At 40.4% G+C, this 23,821-nt stretch overlaps 1 protein-coding gene across 4 annotated transcripts; it reads right to left on the reverse strand.

Annotated features, from left to right (window-relative positions):
* Positions 1 to 575: 575 nt before the first annotated feature.
* LOC116326309 lies at positions 576 to 22,845 on the reverse strand. 4 transcript variants are annotated; one of them, XM_039610253.1, is made up of 13 exons: positions 22,527 to 22,845; positions 22,135 to 22,302; positions 8,426 to 8,561; positions 8,164 to 8,336; positions 7,904 to 8,044; positions 7,189 to 7,327; positions 5,325 to 5,505; positions 4,907 to 5,048; positions 4,253 to 4,396; positions 2,940 to 2,992; positions 2,825 to 2,857; positions 1,323 to 1,399; positions 576 to 833 (listed from the first exon to the last, which is right to left on the reverse strand). In XM_039610253.1, exons 3-13 carry the CDS (start codon positions 8,540 to 8,542, stop codon positions 723 to 725), a joined length of 1,311 nt encoding a protein of 436 aa, XP_039466187.1. In that variant the 5' UTR covers positions 8,543 to 8,561; positions 22,135 to 22,302; positions 22,527 to 22,845; the 3' UTR covers positions 576 to 722. The 4 variants fall into 4 exon arrangements, with proteins under 4 accessions (XP_039466187.1, XP_039466185.1, XP_039466184.1 ...); XM_039610251.1 differs by lacking the exons at positions 22,135 to 22,302; positions 22,527 to 22,845 and adding exons at positions 14,788 to 14,954; positions 15,179 to 15,501; XM_039610250.1 differs by lacking the exons at positions 22,135 to 22,302; positions 22,527 to 22,845 and adding exons at positions 14,788 to 14,957; positions 15,179 to 15,501.
* Between the last annotated feature and the right edge of the window lie 976 nt (positions 22,846 to 23,821).

The raw sequence follows: 23,821 nt of genomic DNA on the forward strand, positions 1-23,821 counted from the left end.
GAAAACCTCTTGGAGTCTGCAAAAGACTTGAGACTGGGGCGGAGGTTCACCTTCCAGCAGGACAACGACCATAAACATAAAGTCAGGGCAACAATGGAATGGTTTAAAACAAAACATATCCATGTGTTAGAATGGCAAGAATTTCAGTTATTTATTTGTAAAAAATGTTTGGAATCATGTATTATTTTGGTTCCACTTCTCACTTGTACACCACTTTGTATTGGTCTTTCACGTGGAATTCCAATAAAATTGATTAATGTTTGTGGCTGTAATGTGACAAAATGTGGAAAAGTTCAAGGGGGCCGCATACTTTTGCAAGCCACTGTATGTATTAGAGAAAAAGAAAAACGTTTGACTTATTTTGTAGAAAAAAAAATTGTTTTCAAAAATCTTACTGTTTTTTGTTTGTTTGATTTTTTTCTAACTGCTGATTGCTAAGATGTGGAAGAACTACTTTATGACGCCAGAAAAGCATGTATATATACTGAGAGTATAAGAAATAGAATTATCTAGACCCATATTACACACATTACAAATCTTGAATGATTCCTTTAAAAATTTAACACTACTTCAAATAATGTTTTATCACCAATTTTTATGACAGACAGGTTGAATGCAAAATTATGCGTGATAAGTAAGATTTTGTATTATCTTTCCACACAGATGTTTCCAATTGGTACAGAAAGAGTGAAGATAGAGCATGCAGATGCAGGACTTCAGGTTCATCTTGTAGAATTAGAGGACGCTGCAGTTACGCCAATCTGTGGCACACTGTTTATGAGGCGCAGACTGACGTCATCAGGCAGTCCATATGACTCCAGTTTCTGTTTAATCTGAGGAGAAAGAAGGAGCAGTGAGAAAACATCGCCGCTCTCTCAGGTGTGGTTTTTCTTTGGAAAGTGGATCTGAGATATCATCTACAAAACAGTTTTAATATTTTTATGTTGAGGAAAATGTATATTTGTTTAAATATGTCATAACGTGAGTCATGAGTGCAGACTTTTAAATGACTCAAAATACATTTCTTGCCACACAGCATAATTATGCTTGATTATTTTCAGACTTCTCAGAGAAGTCCAGTGTGCCAGCTGAAATTCGTGAATGAAAATGTGAATCCAAATTGTTATTTTCTTAATGAATAGCAATATGAATTTTAAGCAAGTTTTCTTTTGCAGACTTTTAAGATACTTTTGTTTTCTTGTTTTCATGACATGTGTTCTAATACATTTGTTATTCGCTGTATACAAGTATACACCACATGTCCAAAACATTAGTGTTGCAGGAGGTGAGTCAGTTTAACTCTGGATAAGAAAAATTCTAACCTGATTTAAGAAGACATCCCTATTGATTTGAGACAAGTCCACTGTAGAAGACAACTTCATTTTCAGAGCTGCAACATCTAGAAACACAAAGACACCATGTTAGTCTCTAAACCAACAAGAACTTTTGGGTTGGTTTTTTTGATGTAGTTTGTTAATTAACAGAGATGGTCACCAGTGCGTTAAAAATAATGCTTTACTGTAATCTGATTACATTATTTACAGGTAATGAGTAAAGTAAGGGATTACTATTTCAAAAAAGTAATTAAATTACTGTTACATTCACTGTTTACTTTTTTAAACACACTGCATTACTGCGTTACTAAACTGTGATTTTGTTTGGTAGAGTGTCTAATGACAATGATGCACGAGCGTGTGAAGTCCATGTCAGCAACAGACGCGTGTAGGTCAACAATGGTTAATATGGAGTGCGGGAGAGAGTACGACCATGCAGTGTTTAAAGCTTGGAAATATTGACATTACTTTGAGTTTGATTCTGTGAAAAGTGACAAAAACATTAGCCTGCATGGGAAGAAAACCTTGTTTTAAAGCAAAAAATTAAACTTCAAATCTGAGCAAGCACCAAGCAAGCCGCCACGGGAATGTGAAATTGACAGAGAAACCCCCGGATCCCTCCATTGATATGACCGCTGCGGCACCGGGCAAACCTCCACCTGCCCCACTCCTGCTAAACAGGTGAAAATAGATTTAAGAGCGACAGGACTTAGTGCCGCTAAATCTTTGATTTTATTTATTTTTTGCTGTGTTTTACTTGCATCTATTTGAAAGAGTGTAAACACAAAAAAACCCATTTTATTTTACATGCTGGAATATGCAGGAAATAGGTTTAAATGTTAAACAAATTTCTTCCTTAATTTTTGCTTGATGCAGTGTGTGTAAAGTTAAAAAAAATAAAAGTAATAAAACAAGTTTTAAAAACAGACAAAACAGATTTTATATATGCACAAAAAATAGAATTGGGCTGAAATGTCTATTGCTTTATTACAATTTCTGGGTGTGTATCATGTTTTTTAAAAGTAACTAATTAATAAAGTAACTTACTTTTGAAAATAAGTAATCAGTAAAGTATGGGATTACTTGGAGAAGTAATCAGTAATTAGTGACTAACTACTATTTTCAGGTAACTTTACCAACACTGTTAACTAAGCTTGCCAGCCCTAGATTTTAACATACCACTCCACCCTCTAGTGGAGGATTTGTGATAAAGATGAAAATGAAATTAAGATGATCCAGCACAATTCATTTTGGATTCTCCAGTTTTCTGCAGTCAGTGAGTGGTTTGAATTTGACCCAGTGTTTACCAAAGTTGAGCTCTATGCAAAGACCAATTATTCCACTGGAATGAAGGGAAAAAAAGTTCTGGCTTTTTGGTTTGATTCATTTTTAATGCAAGTACTAGTTTCTGTTCTTCTACTATTTTCTATTTATTCTCTAAATCTGATAAGTCAGGCTAACTTTAATTTAGTCCAGGCCTTCATACTCACACTCTGGTGTATTGGGTGATGTAGTTGGCGATGCTGTAAAAAGTTGAAACAGAGGTTACTCATGAACTGTATCAATTATGTAGTTGTAGGTATTGGACATTAAATCACTGCTCACCTTTTCTAACGGTCGCAATGACACATCGAAGCTCAGAGTGGTACTTGGCTGCTCTGTGAAAATAAATCAGTACAAGAGATTCTTTATCAAAATGCATTTTACGTTACTTTTAATATACATTTTTTTAATGTTTAGAGAGTTTATCTTGCAGTTACACATCTAAATAAAAATGTTATTCAGTTTGGTACAGTTTGATGGATTTGGATTGAAGTCAAAGAACATGAAAAAGCAGTGCCTTATGAATAGCTTTAAAAAAAATTAGCATCAGTAAATTTACATGTAACTCTGCAAGTATAAAAAACAAAATCAAACATATTTGTTGCACAATCATTTAATGCAGTTCCAACACCAAGTCTCCAAACCATTAAACTTTAGTATCTTTGTTAGAAATGCTCTTCCAGTGAGGCAGGATTTCAGCAGGTAAAATGTGGGCTCAGTACCCTTCAACGCTTAACAGTCATGATTTTATACTCAAAAGGACAAAAGCTTTAAGTATTTTTCTTATCAGACACTAACAAATTTGTGCGCACCAAATAATGAATCAGCTATGAAAGGAAAAATAACATGTGTATGGCTTTACAGGAAGAGACTTGTATGTTGCTGTGGACTTGGTATATTATTAGTTTGGACAGATTGAAAAATTAGGTTTTTAGCATTAAATGAGTTATAAGTTGGCAAATTAACCTATGTTCCATTTAGTATTTACAGGTTTAAATGTGGAAACTGACTTGGCCAGTCTTCCTGTTCTTATCACTAATACAGTAAAAGCTTTGTTTGCAGCTGGACCGTATACTGTGTTTGGACTCACTGTGTTGCTCTTCTTTCTCTTTCTTCTCATTCTTTTACTTACTGAGGCAGTTCTTGTTTTATAAACCATTGCTGTTTTTTATCTGTTTCTTCTGCTCTTCTTTCAACTATCAAGTTGATCTTGTCACACCCATTCAGGTATGTCTCTGTTGTTATGGAATTATTCCTCAAAGGTATTTGACACACCCATGTCTACTGTCTTCAATGAATTTTGGTTTCTTTTCTAAGTCTGCCTTCCAGTTGTTTTGATACTATAATTAAAATGCCTGCGTCTGAAAGATTTACAGGAATGAAGGTTGGACGCATTTTATGAGTGAATATAAAAGCAAAATGAAAAAGTGCAGGCAATTAACTAAGCCAGTCAGTCCTCAAAGTTAAATAGTTTCATTGGAACAGACGTACACTCAAATGTATGTGCAAATTACATGTGCTCCATTTCACTTTGTTTTAATGAAAGTTTCAATATACTTTTGAGTAGGATCGTATTCATGAAACAGGATACTGACCCTAAAACTGCTTGGACAACAAAACAAATGGGGTGGCTTTGTCCAGCTACTGAGTCAGATGGCGTCCACGTCAGTGTGAACTCTCCTGGGCCTGTTTGACTTTCAGTTACTGTGTGCGGCGCGCTGAACAGCAGCTCAGAGATCCTTTAAAAAAAAAACAAGAAAAAAGTTAGTTTTTAAAAAGTTTATGATCTACAATAAGAAAAAAGTGTTTACCTGTGACATGCTGTAAATGCTTCAACTATTAGAGTGGCATTTTGACCTGATATGTGACTTTTATATAATTTTTTAAAATAATTATTTTAGATTTTATTTACTGTAAAAATCAATCAATTTTGGCTAAAAAGATGTTTATTTTATTCTTGTTTCTCTTTAATTGTCTTAGCTTAACCTAGTGCCAGTACATCCTAACGTCAGTATAAAACCGGTTGGGTTGCTGGCTTGTCAAACCTGTCTGTAGCAGCGCAGTGTAGAAGTGCTAAAGTTACACAACTCAGAAGATAAGATTCATGATCTGATTAAATGAAAAATAGGTTTGATTTGCGCATTAAAGCTACATTTTAATTTTAGAAACAGTCAGTTCTGCAGGATGTGTTAATCATTGATAATTTAACAAATAAAGTCTTTTAATTATATATTTAGATATCTACTTACGTGGAGTTAAGTGTCTGTGCCTTGATGCTGATAGCCAGAGTCTGATTGACGTTGGTGTAGAGCTGGGTTCTGTGGGCTGGGGTTGGAGGCAGGAACATGGGTAGAAAGAGTCCCTCTGTGCACGATGGTGCTGCAGGATCCACTGAAACAACACACAAAGCAGTGATGACAATAATAAAGACATTTTTTTAAGGACAGAAACTCTAACTGGCCCACCAGGATTGTTTTTCTCATCTACAGGTAGCCAAGAGAAAGCTTTTTCCAAGTTCATAAGCAGCCATAAAGACAAGTTGTTTAAATCTTGACAAATTCAGGATTTTCTGCAGTAAGGATAAAGTAACGTTAGCTTCAGGGTGAAAAGAAAAAAAGGCCAAAATAACAGAGCCATTAAGCAGGAGCCAGGAGAAATTATTTTTACCTCTCACGACAAACTGAACTGGCATTTTGCTGATAGCGTCGTTGGTTGTTATTATTGTTTGTGTCCCGTTGGTTTGAGTCAACGTTATGTTCTGTCTGGGAAAGTCCTCTATCATCAGCTGTACCGCATACGGACCTTCATCACTGCTGTTCGTGGGGCTGAATGACAGAGTACAAGAGGACTGCAAGAAGACAAAAATTGGGCCATGAAGACACCTCACATAGAGTTTACACTTATCTAAATGAACAAAAAGCAGGGGTTTTGATTTGTTTTTTAGACCAACTTTGCCAGATATGATATGAAATGATGCTATGATCAAGCATCATTGCAAGTAAGTAACTAAAATTTATTATGTAGAACTTTTCACAAAGTTAAAACTAATTTTTTTACTTTTACTGGTAGCCAAAGAAGAGAAGCAAAAAATTGAATAATATGTGACCTCTTGTTTGTGCCAATTAAAAGTCTTGCCGCAGCATTCTCTATAGTCTAAAGCCGAACCAAAGCTGATTTGTTGAAACAAGTAAAGAGACCATTACAATAATCCAATCAAGAAGAAATAAAAGCATGAATAATCATCTCAAGTTCTGCCTTTAACACCAGTAGGCTGAGTTTAGAAATGTTTCTTAGATGATAAAAACAGTTTCAAATTAGTTTGTTTGAAGTTTTTCTCAAGAGACATTGAACAACCAAATATGAGACCCAAGTCTCTTGATTTGGGTGTCCAAGACTTGCCCGAAACTTGATTGAACGGAAGAGCCTAAAAAACTGATATCCTGCTTAATTTCTGAAATCATAAGATCAGGAGCAACAATCAAAGTTTCTATTTTATCTGTATTTAACTGGAGGAAATTGTTGTTTAACCATTGTTTGATTACTGACAGACAATTATTTAAACAAGCCAATTTATAAAATTCAGAAGCTTTGAAAGAAGTGTATAACTGAATGTCATCTGCATAGAGATTATAAGAAATATTATTGTAACATCTGATAATTTTGCCTAGATTGAATATACAAAGCAAAAAGAGAATCGGACCTAAAACAGATCCTTGAGGTACCACAGAAGGCAAAGCTGATGTTTCGGACAACACTTGATTCATAAAGACAGTAAAAGCTCTCTCAGATAGATACGGCATAAAGCATTTTAAAACAACACCAGTAATCCTGAACAAATCCTTAAGCCTATTTATCATGACACTGTGATCAACAGTATCAAAAGCAGAGGTTAGATCCAATATAAGCAGCACGGTGTACTCTCCAGTGTCTGCTGCCATCAAAATGTCACCAGACACTCCAAGTAAGAAGCGTTTCAGTGGAGTACAATTTGCGGAAACCAGACTGGAAAAATGTCTAGAACATTGTTTTCTCCAAAAGGTTGTTAAGTTGTTCTGCTACCGATTTTTCTTTGACACAAATAATATGATATTGGTAACTGTCTGGAAGAGATGGATCTAAACTTTAATATTGGTTTAACAATAGCTTGCGTAAAAAAAGTTGGGAACTGAGCCAGTATAAAGAGAAGAATTAATTATTTCCTTAACACAGGGGCCAATAGAGTCAAACACACTAAAAAAAATTGATGGAGGAAGTGCGTCAATGTGGTTTAAAGTCAGTTTCATATGACCAAGCAGAGTACTAATGTCCTGTAAGGTAACAGGAGCAAAAGAGGACCAGGCATCAGAAGTAAGCAAAGTGCAAATGTGATACTGAGAGGATGATGGAGAAACATTAGACCTGATGGCAGCGACCTTATTACAAAATAGTTAAAAAATTCATTACAATCAGATTTAGTATAGATTGGTACACGAGGATTCATGTTTATGCCAACATGTCCCGTGTGACAAAAAGAGTAATAGCTGTTACTTACTGGTGAAAGGCTGAGAACAGATGGTGGTGTGCAGGGCCTACACTCTGAGAGTGATGCATCTCCATTTCTGCATTTCACTATGTCTCCATCAGGATCAAACATCAACAGGCTCAGATTTCTTGGACAGTTTGATGGAACTCTGAAAGAAAGTGAAAATAAAAATAAATTTAAAAAAATGTCTTGATGCATTCTCAATCATCCAGGAAAGTAAATCTCCAAAAGTTGAATCTGTTCATCTGGACGTAGCGTTTTGTGGGAGAAACGTTTCGTCACTCATCCAAGTGACTTCTTCAGTCTCAGCTGGCTGCAGGTTTCCCCAAACCTTATAAACAGTACATTTGCATAATGACTGAAACCAGCCCACTGAAGGAACAATATAAAAATATAAAATAATCAAATTTTCCATTATTTGCTTTTATCTCTGTGAAATACCTGACACCATTTTTATATGTTCATGTTTGAAATCTACTCAGTACACCCACAGCCTGGACACTGTTCAGGTTTTATGGTTCAAGAGCTTCAAAATTGCATTAATGAAGGAGGACCAAAGGTTAATTTTTCACTTTAAGACTTCTCTATCCTCATCCATCTCTACACAGAAACTTTCCGTGTCTGAAAGGCAATGAATTTACCAGAAGTGACACATAAAATTGTATGAATGTATGTATGTTTGTATAATTACTAAAAAAGAAATGGAGCCACAAACAGGGCTGACCTGATAGCTGGTATGATAGTGGTCTGTGGTGATGTGTTGGCTTTGCCGATGTCAGAGCGGATCCTCAGTTCCACCAGAGCCTGAATTTGAAATGATACGATGCCATTTTTGATGCCAAAGATCCAGTCTATGCCAGAGGCCCTGCAATAGAAATGAATGACTTCTCAGAAGTTGTGGTATTAAATTTCATTCCCCCTCAGTGACAAATCAACAACAAAGTCTATATTTATGCATATGTAATTATGTACGGGTGCACTCACGGAATTGAAAACATAGAGTTGCTGGAAAAATACTTAGAGATGACTCCTTCAGTTTGGCACCACTCTCCATTTATCGGCTCATCGACCTTTTGTAGCACAAGTGGCTGACCGTCGATGTAGTAGGGCACACTGTTCAAGCAGAAGCTGTAGCCCAACTTGTAATAAAGAATGCCCTGCAGATTTACAGTGAAGACATGTTTACCTAAATAATTTTTAAAATTCACAAAGCAAATTTACTTGTTTTTTAAGAAAGTGTACTTACAGTGGAAGATCCTGTTGAATCATTGCCACTTGGGTAGTAGTTCACCACTATACTGTAAAAATTAGCCTGGACACTACAGACGAGCAGCAGCAGCGGTACCAGTGCAGAGAGCGACATGATGAATGTGATAAAGTCTCTGCACAAAAGAAAGTCATTAGGCAAAAGTAGGCTGGGACATGTTGTAGAACGAGAAAAGTTTCATGATTGTCTGTCTGACAGTAATGTACTGTGAAGGCAGGGCTAACCCGGTTGCCATGAACGTCAAACATTATCTTTGGTCTCTGTTACATTTGTTAAGTTTTTTATTTTTATTTTATATTTTATTTTCGTAAACACTTTCAGCAGTGGTTGGTGAGAGGTGTCAGTGTGAGTTTTCTGGTTATTACAGTATGCCCAACTTGAAATGTCCCCTCCATCTTATGCAAGAGCAAGTTTTGTCAGTAATGACCTTTTACTTCAGAATGCCCATCGAGAGGAAAACGTTTTCCTTTTGTAATTACAAAAACTTTGATAAACAAATCAGTTCAATAAAGTTTTATTTATATGGGCCCCGATTTACAATAAGTTGTAAACAACAAGTCACCTCAAGTTGTTTTATATTTTAATGTAAAAGCCTTAAAATAAGAGATTTGAGTTTGAGTTTGAAATTGATGATGATTCATCTTGTAAATCCTGACACACTGCTCTCAGTATTAAAAACTACAGTATTGTGCACACACACAGAGGGAAACTCAACACATGTAAGTTTTTTATGTTCACCACAACAGTATCTCAGGTCTCTAACCAAAGTCCATTTACTTGGAGACATGGGAAGCCGTGCCAATGTTTTGTATGTAAATTTAAAATTAATAAGTCACGAAACTGAAGTTTCTGTCCCCCATGTGAAAATGGTTGCTTTGAACAACTATTTTTTCTCTTCTTTATATTCAGCATTACTGCTTTTGAGCAGCTTTTTGTCTTATTTACGTCACCATTGGTGATGCAGAAATCCACTTTTTTCTCTACTTTATTAAAGCAGCTCAGGCAAATGATTTTACTTCTTAAGAAATTGCTTTGTTTTCCCAAATGAACTGCTTTTTACTTATTTCCAGAACACCCGATGTTCAAGGGATAGTCTTGATTACTCGACAACCATGAAACAAATAAAAACATTGAGATTCCAGACGTATCTCAGTTATCTTCTTTGGTAAATATCTGATAAAGCGATAACGAAAACTCAGACTGTCTGTGTAATGAATGGTGAAAAAGTGGCATTTAAATTTAAATTGTACACATAGCATACCTGAAGCCCACCAAAAGTCATAAAAGTTTGCTTAAGCACAATACGGGAAGCATAAATTCAATCTATTCCCTTTCATTGGGATTTGTGTGATGGCTGCTGTTGCACCATGTGAACTACCAAAGGAATTTTATATCCGAAGCATTTACACAAAGAACAGAAGAACTTTAACCTCATATGATTAAATATTTTTGTCTGAAAACCAAAAGCCCCTTTTGTTCTTCCCGCATATGTACATTTGACGTCACACGTGCACACACCCAACTTAGACAATACATGCAGTCCATCTGTCATCGCTACTCTATGATTGTCTCTATATACATGACTTTGTTTTGTTTGCCCTACTTTTCTTTTAATTTGTTTTTAGCACAAAGATATTTAGTAAACATGTCACACAGTTATGATATGACACAAGACAAGGAAAAAGTAGTTACAAGAAATCTATTTCATAATCATGAAAGAAAAGACGGTGTTCATTTTATGTATGGAAATTTCTATTACATTGAGTGGCTTTCAAAAGTATTCGGTCACATTACAGCCACAAACATGAATCAACTTTATTGGAATTCCACGTGAAAGACCAATACAAAGTGGTGTACACGTGAGAAGTGGAACCAAAATCATACATGATTCCAAACATTTTTTACAAATAAATAACTGAAAAGTGGGGTGTGCGTAATAATTCAGCCCCCTGAGCAATGTTCCCTCTAAGCTGCTCACGTGCGCAATTGCGCACTGCTGGCACGGTCTCTGCGCACAGAAAATCTGCGTTACGCACAAAAAAAGTCTACCTTAATTGAAATTTGTCAAGAGATTTTTTCTAAAGACACTTCTTCAGCTAAGAGTCTAAGGGTAGAAACACACACAGACGCTGTGGTTTTCACTTGTATACAAGGGCAGTCACAGAACACTCACACCAGAGTGGGGGCCCTGTGAGCAGCACTCTGTTCTTGCACTTGTCTTTATTTATATACAAAAGTAATACAACAGTGAATACGTCTATTCATAGGCAGAGGAATGTTAGTGTGTAGGGAGTGAAGATAAGAGTGGTTCAGGTGTATGCATGTGTGTTGTGGGATACAGAAAGACGCGGCCTCTCTTCTTGTTAGGGAGCGTCAGATAAGAGTGTCCAGCTCTCCTCTTCCTGCTTGTTCAGCTATTATCGCTGTGAGAAAGAATTTATAAAACAGTCTTGTAGTGGATAACAGTCTAAGTCATCAGAGGTCAACATACAGTATTCTATCATATGCAAACTTATATCATTAAAAGCTTATACTGACTACTAAGTACAATTTTCCATTGACATTCCCTCCTGTTGTCAGTATAACTTTCAAGTGAGATATCAGTATGTAACATCTTGTTGTACAGTTTCTATCACACCATCATTAATCACACAAAGTTTTCATGTTTCAACAGGTCGGGGTCATCATCATCATCATTTGTCACGGCTATGTATGCAGCAACAGTGGAAACAATTATACGGTTAATCATGAGTTTTAGACATGGCAGGATACATGTTACAAAGACACAAAATAAAAGTAAAAATACAAATAGGAATAAATAGAATAAATAAGAATACAAAGGAATTGCAAGTATTTCAAGTATTTCAAGTATTGAAGTCTATTGCACCGTTGGTTTTTAACAAAAAGTATTGCACAGTGAAAAGGGAGTAGTAGTCTTTTTAGCAGTCACTTGTATTATTTACATAGGCCTGATTTTGGGCCTGCTGGATCTGTCTCAAGGCGTTCAGGGCATCAGTCATGTTTGATGAGTGTACATTGTCTGATGTGTGTGTGTGTCATTTCTCACTCAATCAACAAGTGCACGTCTGTTCAGGTGTGTCTTTCTCTTCATTCTGAGTCAGTGTGTGTAGATGTGTATGTTTGTGTATGTTTATCACTTTCCTGTTCTGGTGTTTTGGGTAAACCACGGCCTGAAGCGTGCCCTGGGGTCCTGCCCTCCTCCTTTTCAGTCCGGTTGTGACCATTGCTGCTGCTGCTCAAAGTTCAGTCTGTCCTGGTCCTGGCCCCAATTGGGGCAGTCCTTTCTCCAGTGTCCATGCTCACCGCAGGTGAAACCTGCATCTTCTTCTGTGTTTTGTCCATTCTGAGGTGCCTTTTGACCTCAGTTGCTCCTCCTGTCTCTGGCACGCCCTTTCTTCTGCTGCCCGATCATCCGTGTTGGTCCGTCACTGTCCTGCACAGTGTTAATGCAGAGTTATCAAGGTCAGCATTCTTTTGCTCGGCCTTACTTTTCATTCGGGCTTAATGGGCGTCTCGTCACAGCTCTGTCAGCTGAAGCTATCTGTAAATCTCCCCCGTGTAGTGAAACGGGCCTTGGATTTAACGCCCTCCGTCTCTGCTGCATGAGATCGCTTTCCTGTAGCACTGTTGACATTTTCAGATTGTTGTTATGGGTCCAGCTGTTGCAGCATTTGGTCAGGGTCACGTCAAAGATGGTAGAGGGGAGAGCAGGAGTCCAGGTCAGCTTCGGCTTTCAGGGCTGGCAAAGCAGCCTGTAATTAAACATATAGAGGAAAAAAACAAAACAAAAACAAAAAACAGACAACAGGAAAATTGTATTGGCTGTGTTATTCAGAGAGGGGAGAAACACTGGGCCAGGCCCTGTGTCAGCCTTCTCTCGCCCCTTTTTTTTTTTTTTTTTTTCTCACCATATAATCAACTCATAACCCACCAAGCTGACAGGACAACACAGGTACATGTTAAAATTCGTAAGATCACGTTTAAAAGCCCAAAAAGCAATTTCCTTCCTTCAGTAATCACTTCTATTATTCAATCAGCAGAAAACATCTCACAATTTGACTCTTAACCACTAAATTTGTTGTTTCATTGCTGGTTGGTCATACCAGTTTCATTCTTTTTAAAGTTGTTGTCCTGCAACCCAGAGAGTTTATTTGTTAGTAGTGGATAAACTTCATCATTAAAACAACAGGTGTATGTTAAGTTTCGCTGCTCTAACCTTGCTGGAAAATCTTCACGTGTTCATGAGTGTAAGCTGTTTTTTCATTGCGTGTGTGTGCGTTTGTAGGCAGGTCCCGTGGGCCTGTCTCACCCAAAAGAGCATTTTCTTAACAGTTGCCTTTCACTCGCGTGTGTTAAGAAAGGCAAATGTGCTTGTAGTAGTTGTGAGATTATATTACATTATACCTGTAATCAAAATGAGTGAATCATGATACTGCTGTAGGCCACATCATACTTCTTGTATAATCAGTATGTAGTTTTAGTTTGCATCACACTTCTGAGTTAAAAGAATGTGAAAATCATTAGATTTATTAGATAGGTTTGTATTATCCTATACTGCTGATTTATTGTGAGTGAGTTACACCGTTTCATGACATTTATACTGCTGAGTTATGAAGAGAATATTGTATTCAGAGAGTAGGGGCCTCTTTGTGATAGTAAAGAGAACAGAGCACATGCCACGGGAGCGTCACCCCCACCCTTGGTGGAAGCAGAAAAACAGGGAGCCAAGGTCATAACTCAGGCTCACAAAGAGTCAGAAAGAATGTGAATGCTTAGTTTTGTGGCTGTGGCGCATTTTGTATAGCTTCTTTTCTTTGTTTAGTAGCTTTCTGCCTTCACCTGAGGGTGTGCCCTAAGCATGTGACTTCAGGTCTCCATAATTGGAGTTTATTTAAAGATAAATAAAATGATTTCATATATTGCTCGCAGATCATGCATTAGACGGTATGTTGCAGTATTAGCCTGCTTCAACACTTAAGCAAAACATCACTCTTTGTTTGTTTTATTATTATTATTATTATTATTATTTTAAATTCTCCTTTCTCAAAAACAGAAAATGAAATTGTAGTTGTTCTTGGCTGAGAAACACAAAACCTCTCTTTTTTTTTTTTTTTCAAAACAAGAAACTAAGTTTTAACTTTTCTGCCTTGTCACCTAAAACAAAACAGACAACCCAGCTCTCAGCTGGCTCTGGACTTGTCATCATCAAGGACGCATGGTGAGAGCTACTTCAGAAGTTACAGTACTCATCACTCAAGCAACATTTCAAAAAAAAAAACCCAAACAAACAAAAGAAACAAAAACAAAATTTAGCACACTACACAGAGAACAACAACAAGACACAACTGAAGATGTTGTTCTTGTTTGTTCTCCTTGAATTTTAGGATAAAGTTATTACATCTGCATTAGTAAATCATATGCCTAATCATTATGTACCACTGTGATCCACAAGTATGATCATAAATGTATTCATTTTTCAAACCAACAAAACAAAAACAAAACAAAACAAAAACAAGTTACTGATGGCCTGCTCATCAGCTTAGCAGTGACCATATATTTAGTTCAGCTTCTCAATTCTGTAGCTTTAGCTGTTGTATACAGGGTTTAGCTTGTTAGTTGTTAGTATAGGTGTGCTCTATATTTCAGCAATGTGTCATCTAGGATGACAGGTTTTCAAGCAGGTCAAGTGCCTCTATGCACCTGATTAGTTAGATATTTTCTTTGTTTTCTTCATCTCATATGTCATTGTACTGAATTTGAGCAAACCTTAAGCTTGATGCAGACTACTTTTAACAATTATCCACCTCACATCACAACTGACTGAGGTGCCTCTTCATATTAATATTATTTCATTATTAATGCTATTATCTTTTGTAACACCCGTCCCACTTCTATTGAGAGGGGCCCTGGGTTCCTTTTGTTACTTTCTTATTGATACTCCCTTTTTAATGCTTATGGTATAAAATATGCAATAAAACTACACTGTATAGAAATCAATCACATACAAACAGGTCAATTATAACGTTAACTCCACTTTAGTAAATGATTATTTAACGACAAAAGAAAATAAGTAAAATCAATAAAGTTTGTTAAAGAACGTAAGGTATCTACTTCAACAGAAACAAAATAATCAAATAATATTGTGGGCCCACACACACTCTCACCGACACACACAGACCTCAAGTGCTACAGGCTTTCTGCTAGCAAACCTCTCGTTGCAGGCCTGAGTCGTGGCTCGGGTGCGTTGGGACCTAAAACAATATGGTCGCTTCACTTGTTGCCAAGCAGTAAAATAAAAAGCACGTGCAAACAGTACTCACACCTCCAAGCAGTTCAAGGGGATAGCAGGGGAAACTGGGTCAATGCTACCAGCAGGCGCGGCAGCAGCACTCAGTCGTCCTCTCCACGTGCTCCCACGTGAACATATAACTTCAGCACACCAGCAGAAGGGACCTCTCTGACACGCCAGCAAGACGTCCGTCTCCTCCTACTGAATCACACAACCCCGCTAAATGCCAATTTACATGAGATAACATTCAAATCTTAGCATTAGCTCAATTAATAAAACAGAGCAGAACAAGAGCTTAGCGAATTTGCTAGGCTACGCTAGCGGCCATGTTAGCAGTTGTGCTAGCGGCTAATCGCGGTTAGCAGTTAGTCCATTTTACACAATAACATATGGTACAAGTGTCAGACAAAATTCACATTTACCTCACAGTAGGGTACAACAGCTTTCACTCCAGTCAACTATCCGTCAATCCGAAAATATGTCTGTCGCCCTTCTATAAACTCTGCGTTCACTCGACACTGTTCAGCTCTCGTCTCCCTCGCTTCCTGCAGAGTGCACACGGCTCCCCACTTGCTCCCACCCCCTCTACCTGAGACTACTTCAGGGTTCACTGGAGCTGTAGTACATATCAATACCATATCAAAAATAATGACATAAACCTCAAAACACAAATACAAAGGTTGTGCATTTAACTGACACACATCACATACCTTACAGGCAATTATATACATTCTTGAACACATTAAACATTTGCAGTTAACCATGAACACCAATGAACTATTTAAATAACTGACCTTTTTATATAGCCAGGGCTACACCCTCCCCCTTCTGAATGTCTGAATGTCCCCATCAGACCTATTTTCATTAGGCCAGTTAAAACCTCACTAAAGAGTACTGGCTAGTGCATTAACATTTAGGAGTCAGGGTCGTAGCAAATCTGAATTACCATACCTCGGTAACTAATAGTCACAGGTCTGTCAGTGGGCCTTCCAGGTTCATCATAACTGAGGCGTACTACAGGTCTCACTCTCCTTTTTGTTTTGAGGTCATAGGGTGAGTCAGCACCTCCAACTGAGACACTAGGTGTGGGACCATCTCTCTCCTCCAGCTCTTCAACCACCACAGAGTCTTGGTGTTGCTGTGAACTTTCCTCCGTCTGATCTACTGCTACTGGGATTTGTTCCCCCCGTTCCTCCACCTCAGACAATTCATGAACACTGGGATGATCACTTTCCATCTGATCAGGAAGGCTCACAACCTCCTTTTGCTCAGCCCCCTCAAGTCGAGGTTCAACACTGTCACGAAAGGCTAAAGGAGGTTCATAGTAGACACACTGTTCTTCAGACTCTGAGGACCAATCATCTTCACTCAGATGCTCCAAATCTTGTGTCTGACTTTCATCTTCACACCTTACTTGCTGTGCCCTGGTCCTTGGTCTCTTTGGTCGCGCTGTCTTTTCTGATGGAGCAGACATCCTGACCATGTAACCAATGGGCAGCAGGTGATCCCTATGCACGGTCCTCACAATACCAATTCCTCTCTCTGGTTTTACACGATACACAGGGAGATTGGGTAACTTGGCGATCACTATATAAGGTAGTGAGTTCCATCTGTCTTGTAGTTTGTGCTTTCCTGTGAGGCCGAGATTCCGAACCAGCACCCGATCACCTTCCTCAAGTGTCTGATTCCTGACTCTCGCATCATACAGTCTCTTGTTTCGTTCATTATTCCTGGAAGCTGCATCAGCGGCTAGCTGGTAAGCTTTTTGAAGTTCCTTCCTCATGTTAGCCACATACTGGTGGTGCTTTAAGTCATTTTCTTCATCTGACCCCACACCAAAACACAGGTCAATGGGTAGTCGCGCCTCTCTTCCAAACATGAGGAAGTAGGGCGAGTATCCTGTGGCATCATTTCTAGTGGTGTTGTAAGCATGTACTAGCTGGCTTATATGCTGGCTCCACTTTGGCTTTTTAGCTGGATCAAGGGTGCCCAACATTGCCAGCAAAGTACGGTTGAAACGCTCAGGCTGCGGATCGCCCTGAGGGTGGTAGGGTGACGTTCGGGACTTACGAATGCCCAACAGGGTGAATAGCTCCTTAATGAGCTTGCTCTCAAAATCTCTACCCTGGTCTGAGTGAATGCGAGCAGGCAACCCATAATGCACAAAGAACTTTTCAAAAAGGACTTTGGCAACAGTCAGTGCTTTCTGATCTTTTGTGGGAAATGCTTGAGCATACCTGGTGTAATGATCAGTGACAACCAGCACATTAGCTATGCCTTTAGAGTCTGGCTCAATAGAAAGAAAGTCTATGCAGACCAGGTCTAGAGGGCCATTACTGGTGATGTGCTGTAAAGGGGCAGCTTTCTGTGGGATGGACTTCCTAGCTACACACCTTCCACAGTTCTGTATGTATGTTGCAACTTCAGATGCCACTCTGGGCCAGTAAAACCGGTCTTTAATGAGCTCTGTAGTTCGTTCTGTGCCCAGGTGACCAGCATCATCATGCACTGATTTTAGTACCATTGGCCGATACTTAGCAGGCAAGACGATCTGACTCACTTCTCGACCAGAGGGTCTTGTGGTGATTCTGTAGAGAAGGCCACGCTTAACCTTTAACTTGGATCTTTCTCGCATCAGCAACACAACATCTGGGTTTGCATGCGTAGAAGCTGAAACACTTTGGTTTCTCTCAACCTGAGATTTCACCACACCTATAACTGGATCAGAGTCTTGGACTTCTGATAGTTCTTTCCGGCTTAGCTGTTCCAGCGGGCCCACTTCTATCTGGGTGAAGTTTGCATATAAAGCTGGAATGGCGTCTGGTGAAGCACCCAGCTGGTCGACAAATCTGGTGGTGTGTTGGTGAAAACCATCTGTAGTGATCCGACGACACAAAGCTTTTACTCCAGAGGGTGGGATATCTACCCATCCATCTGCTGTGTCTTGCGGACTCCTGGACAGTGAGTCGGCATCCACATTTTCACGGCCGGGCTTATATTGACTGCTGAAATCATAGGTGGAGAGTGCTGCTAGCCACCGATGACCTGTCGCGTTCAACCTGGCAGTGGTCAGGACGTAGGTGAGTGGGTTATTATCAGTTCTCACCGTGAACTTGGCACCATACAAGTAGTCATGGAACTTCTCCACTACTGCCCATTTCAGAGCCAAAAACTCCAGTTGGTGAACTGGGTAGTTCCGTTCTGCATGACTCAACTTGCGGCTGGCAAACGCTACCGGGCGGAGTCCTTCTGGGTACTCTTGGTTCAGGACTGCTCCTAACCCGTCCAAACTTGCATCAACATGTAGAATGTATGGTTTGGCTGGATCAGCAAATGCCAAAACTGGAGCATGTGTGAGCTTGTAAACAATGCTCTGAAAGGCGTCATCACAAGCTGGGGTCCACCGATCACCAAAAGGCTCGGCAATTCGAAAGTAGCTATTTTGCTTTCCTTTAGCAACAACCTTTTTGCTACCCTGTGCAGGAGGATATCCTTTGGTCAGTTCTGTCAAGGGGCGGACTATGGCGGAGTAGTTCTCAATGAACCGCCGGTAGTATCCACAAAATCCGAGAAAAGATCTCAGGGATTTTAGATCAGTGGGTTTCTTCCAGTGGCTCACCGCACTCACTTTCTCAGGATCAGTGGCAAGTCCAGAGGCAGAGACAATGTGTCCCAAGAACTTCACTTGGGGTTGGCAAAATTGGCACTTGTCAATGGAGACTTTGAGACCACATTCCTCCAGCCGGTCCAGGACTTTAAGTAGCCGTTCCTCGTGCTCCTCCAGTGTCCTGCCAAACACAATAAGGTCATCCAGATACACAAGGACTTGAATCAGGTTCATGTCTCCAACAGCTTTCTCCATTAACCTTTGGAAGGTTGCAGGCGCGCCAGTGATGCCTTGAGGCATCCTCTCAAACTGAAAAAAACCCAAGAGGACAGATAAAAGCTGTTTTCTTTTTATCAGCCTCAGACATCTCCACTTGGTAATATCCACTTCTCAGGTCCAGTACAGAAAACCACTTGCTTCCTGTCAGACAATCCAGTGCATCATCTATGCGTGGCATAGTGTACTGGTCTGGGATGGTTCTGGAGTTCAGTAGACGATAGTCAATACACATCCGCACCTTGCCATTCTTCTTCCTGACTATGACAATCGGGGAGCAGCATACGGACTGCGTGACTCTTTGATTATGCCGGCTGCCAGCAGTTCTTGTAGATGGCGTCGGACATCTTCAATGTCAGCAGGTGCGATTCTGCGAGATCTCTCCCTGAATGGTCGAGGGTCTCTGAGCCGTATGTGGTGGGTGACACCTTTGGCTAAGCCGACATCCCACTCCTCCAGGGAAAAACATCCGCTCTCTTTGATAACTTTGTTGCTAACCTGGCTTTCCATTCTTCGGGGATAGGAGAATCTCCAAAGTCAAACAGTTCAGGGTCAATAGACCTTTCTTGGGCGGAGGTCTTTGTTAACTCAGTGACGGTGTCCACCAAATACACCTGGGCTAGCACTGTACCGGTGGGGACAATAGTCTCTCTTTGGGACTCATTTCTTAACAGAAGTGTGAAACTGTTAGTGTTCATCTCAGAAAATGGTAGTACCACAGGTGGAACCAACACTCCAGCTGGGAGGTTTGTGGATTCGCCCACCTCCACCATTAGAATACTTTTGTCTAATGGCTGCTGTTGTTCCACCTTGCAAACTGCATACTGTACTGCACAAGGAGGGATAGTGATAGGCCCGGGGCCTTGCCACTTCACGTGACCCACCACGCCTGTTTGTTGGGTGCTTAGCGATGAGGGCTGTTCTGGGGAGAGGGTATTTATCCTCAGTGAGTGAACCTCATCTTTTCCTCCTACCTCTTCACAATTTCTCAGCAGAGAATGCAGTTTCTGGGAGTTAGTACCAATGATGACAGGAACAGGGTCTGGGCTCTTTGGGTCTGGACACACCAAGGCCAAGACAGTGACTGTCTCTACAGCTTCCTTTGAGTTGGGGGGAAAACCCACCTCAACTGCCACATACCCCTTGTATGGGTAGTTGGAATCACTCAGTCCCCATATGGCGAGATCTTTTAAAGGAAGAATGGGCACATTGGGGATGAAACGGGAATACCAGCTCTCAAATATAATGGTGACTCGAGAGCCGCTGTCAAGGAGAGCTCTACATGGTTGTCCTTCTATGGTCACATCGGTCATCATGGACGGGCCAACCAATCCATCTGGGAGTCCACACTGTGAGGATGTGTGTACGGAACTTTTCCTGATGGAACCGACCTGTGTGGGCTCAGAAGCGCCACTTGTAGCTCCTTTTTCCTCTCTGCTCCTACGAAGGGCTCCAAGTAGCCTCTGGATTACTTTGGCAGTGTTTTCAGGAGCCATGCAGCGGGTGGCAATATGGCCATTCTCCCCACACCGGTAACAGAAGTAACTTTCTGAATCTTTTGCAGCATGTGGTCTGTTTACCTTGCTTCGTCTGGCTCTCCCATCTCTCTTTGTCGAGTCCGTTTGGGTTGAACCCTGTGACACTGCCATAACAGTCAGCTGGTGTTGTAACTGTTGAACTTGCTGCTTTAACTGCTGGACTTCATTCTCCGCCCCAGCCTCAGCAAGTTTCTTAGGTTGTTTCAACATTAGCTCGGCATCTGAGCGCTTACTTGTTAACTCTTTAAGCTCAGAGCATAACTCTTTGATCTCGGCTTTGAGCTCTTGAACCTCTGTCGATTTGGCTTTTGTCTCTTCGCCAACTTTCACTTGTCTCACTGTGGTGTTTGACTCATGCCTCACTCTTGCATGGTCTTCTTCTTCTCGAATCTCACTGAGAAGCTTCAGGAAAGTAGGTGGCTCCTCCTTCCTTTCTCTGAGTCTTAGCTGCAGTAACATTATCTCTGACTCAGTTGCACCCGTATAAGCTGGTCAATACGTGCACGGTCGACTGATGGCTAGGGAGACCCCTCTGCACTACTTTGGTCAGAGAGCGTTCCAATCTTCTCAGGAAGTCTGACAGCTTTTCTCCTCGCTGTTGACCCAGGCTCCTGAAGGCGAGGTACAAGTCTTCACCTGACTCCAGGGATCCAAATGAACTTTCTAGAGCCTCTACATAGCTCTCCGGGCTAGCATCAGGGTTATCTCGCCGTACAGCTTGGATGATCTCCAACGCCGGTCCCTTTAGGCTCTCAACTATTCTCCTCCGCTTCTCTCTCTCAGAGCAGTCGCACTCTTCAATCATCAGGCGAGCCTGCTCAACCCAGCTATCAAGGCTCTCTTCACCTGCCGGAGTAGGAGACTGGCCAGAGAATATCCGCAGACGTCGAGATGCAGTATTCTCACTGGTAGGTCGCATAGTTTTCGCCAACAGGTCTCCGACTGCCCGAATGATGGATTCAGGGGAGTTTTCCTGTGGGGTTTCAGTAGACAGCAAGGCACTAACATCATCAATTGTTTTACCTTCTTCTACCATTAGTTTCTTAAGCTTGGCTGAGAAGTCATCAGCTGACCTCACAGATTCAGTGAGGAGGAAATCTTCCAGACAGGACCTCCGCTCAATGGCTGCACATGTGGTGGTATGCGGTCTGGCTGAATATCTTGACGGCATTCACACAGCACAAGGTTATTGCCTGTCTGGGTGTCTGTTAGTCTATCTCTCACTTTTACTCTTCCAAAAACTTTCACTGACTGAGCAGTCTCTTCAATGTCTGATAAGTCAAAGTCAGTAGGAACATCATGCAGTACAAAAGCCCGGTTTGGGTCTATACCTGCTTTGCTGCACCAGCTACTAAGCTCAGGTGCAATTTGAGACTCTTTTCGAGTAGTCATCATACAAACCCTAATGCTGGTGTGCTAAGCTGTGTAAATCTATAAACAAAATACTCCTTTAAAGAACAAACTAGAAAAGTTAAGCACGGGAGTATCCCAGCGGTGCCTCCAGAATTGTGTAACACCCGTCCCACTTCTATTGAGAGGGGCCCTGGGTTCCTTTTGTTACTTTCTTATTGATACTCCCTTTTTAATGCTTATGGTATAAAATATGCAATAAAACTACACTGTATAGAAATCAATCACACACAAACAGGTCAATTATAACGTTAACTCCACTTTAGTAAATGATTATTTAACGACAAAAGAAAATAAGTAAAATCAATAAAGTTTGTTAAAGAACGTAAGGTATCTACTTCAACAGAAACAAAATAATCAAATAATATTGTGGGCCCACACACACTCTCACCGACACACACAGACCTCAAGTGCTACAGGCTTTCTGCTAGCAAACCTCTCGTTGCAGGCCTGAGTCGTGGCTCGGGTGCGTTGGGACCTAAAACAATATGGTCGCTTCACTTGTTGCCAAGCAGTAAAATAAAAAGCACGTGCAAACAGTACTCACACCTCCAAGCAGTTCAAGGGGATAGCAGGGGAAACTGGGTCAATGCTACCAGCAGGCCGCGGCAGCAGCACTCAGTCGTCCTCTCCACGTGCTCCCACGTGAACATATAACTTCAGCACACCAGCAGAAGGGACCTCTCTGACACGCCAGCAAGACGTCCGCCTCCTCCTACTGAATCACACAACCCCGCTAAATGCCAATTTACATGAGATAACATTCAAATCTTAGCATTAGCTCAATTAATAAAACAGAGCAGAACAAGAGCTTAGCGAATATGCTAGGCTACGCTAGCGGCCATGTTAGCAGTTGTGCTAGCGGCTAATCGCGGTTAGCAGTTAGTCCATTTTACACAATAACATATGGTACAAGTGTCAGACAAAATTCACATTTACCTCACAGTAGGGTACAACAGCTTTCACTCCAGTCAACTATCCGTCAATCCGAAAATATGTCTGTCGCCCTTCTATAAACTCTGCGTTCACTCGACACTGTTCAGCTCTCGTCTCCCTCGCTTCCTGCAGAGTGCACACGGCTCCCCACTTGCTCCCACCCCCTCTACCTGAGACTACTTCAGGGTTCACTGGAGCTGTAGTACATATCAATACCATATCAAAAATAATGACATAAACCTCAAAACACAAATACAAAGGTTGTGCATTTAACTGACACACATCACATACCTTACAGGCAATTATATACATTCTTGAACACATTAAACATTTGCAGTTAACCATGAACACCAATGAACTATTTAAATAACTGACCTTTTTATATAGCCAGGGCTACACTTTTTATATAACAGCAATAGTATATTACAATATTTTATTTATATTTTATTTTGCATCCATCAGGGGATGGGGGTGATCTGCAGTCTCACCCCCTCCCAAGCTGGAGACATTTTCCTTTTCACACACTTTCCTTGGCTGAACAATGACACAACCTTAATATACCTCATGCATCTCTCTATTTCATTTAATATGTGTTTGTGTGAGTTATGTATTTTCTTTCATTCTATTCATTCTGGGCATGGCCTTCATCCTAACAATGTTTCATTGTTAATACCAGTTTACAGGTTGTTATCCTTCCTATTATTAGTTTGAATACAGTAGAGATGAGCTCTAATTTAATTTAACCTTTTGTTTATTCCACTTTATTCCGCTTGTGTTTATATATATTCAGTTGGGTCTGTATCCAGCCCTTTTTAAACTTTGATCTCTAATCTTTTTCTTGACGAGGGATTATTATGTTCTTCCTAGTCTGAACTGCTTCTTTGTTTCTTACAGTCACGTACAAAATGTCCCTCTTTTCCACACCTCCAGCATGTAGTACTAAAACCACTGCTTGGTGTGTGTCTAGTCCTGCCTCTACCCCCTGCTCCTGCCCTGTGCATTCCTCTCCCTTTCTTTTGGATTACTCCTGCTCCGGTTTGTTGTTTTTCTAAACATTCCTCATCAGGTGTTAATTTTGCTTGTTTATTCTCCATGTTCAAAGATTTTGCTGGGCCGTCACTGGCACGCTTGACTTCAGAGTGGTTTACTGATACGCCCTTCGACTTCACTTCTAAAAAATGAAGCGGTATGAGTTTTACGAGATGAAACTCAACCGTCTCCTTTGTCACCAGTACTTGAGCCTCAGCAAAAAACAAAAATAGAAGTAGTTCAGCAGCGTATTGTGCTGTAAAATCAAC

This window comes from Oreochromis aureus, linkage group 3, assembly GCF_013358895.1.
Source record: "Oreochromis aureus strain Israel breed Guangdong linkage group 3, ZZ_aureus, whole genome shotgun sequence".
Lineage (NCBI taxonomy): Eukaryota > Metazoa > Chordata > Actinopteri > Cichliformes > Cichlidae > Oreochromis > Oreochromis aureus.

Excerpts from the sequence above, each read along its gene's own strand:
- LOC116326309 (XM_039610253.1), bottom strand. The coding sequence starts at position 8,542 with ATGTCGCTCTCTGCACTGGTACCGCTGCTGCTGCTCGTCTGTAGTGTC. Across the intron at positions 5,506-7,188 it reads CTGTTCTCAGCCTTTCACCA|TCCTCTTGTACTCTGTCATT; the intron begins GTAAGTAACAGC and ends GTCTTCTTGCAG. Across the intron at positions 4,397-4,906 it reads GCACAGACACTTAACTCCAC|GATCTCTGAGCTGCTGTTCA; the intron begins GTAAGTAGATAT and ends TTTTTTTTAAAG.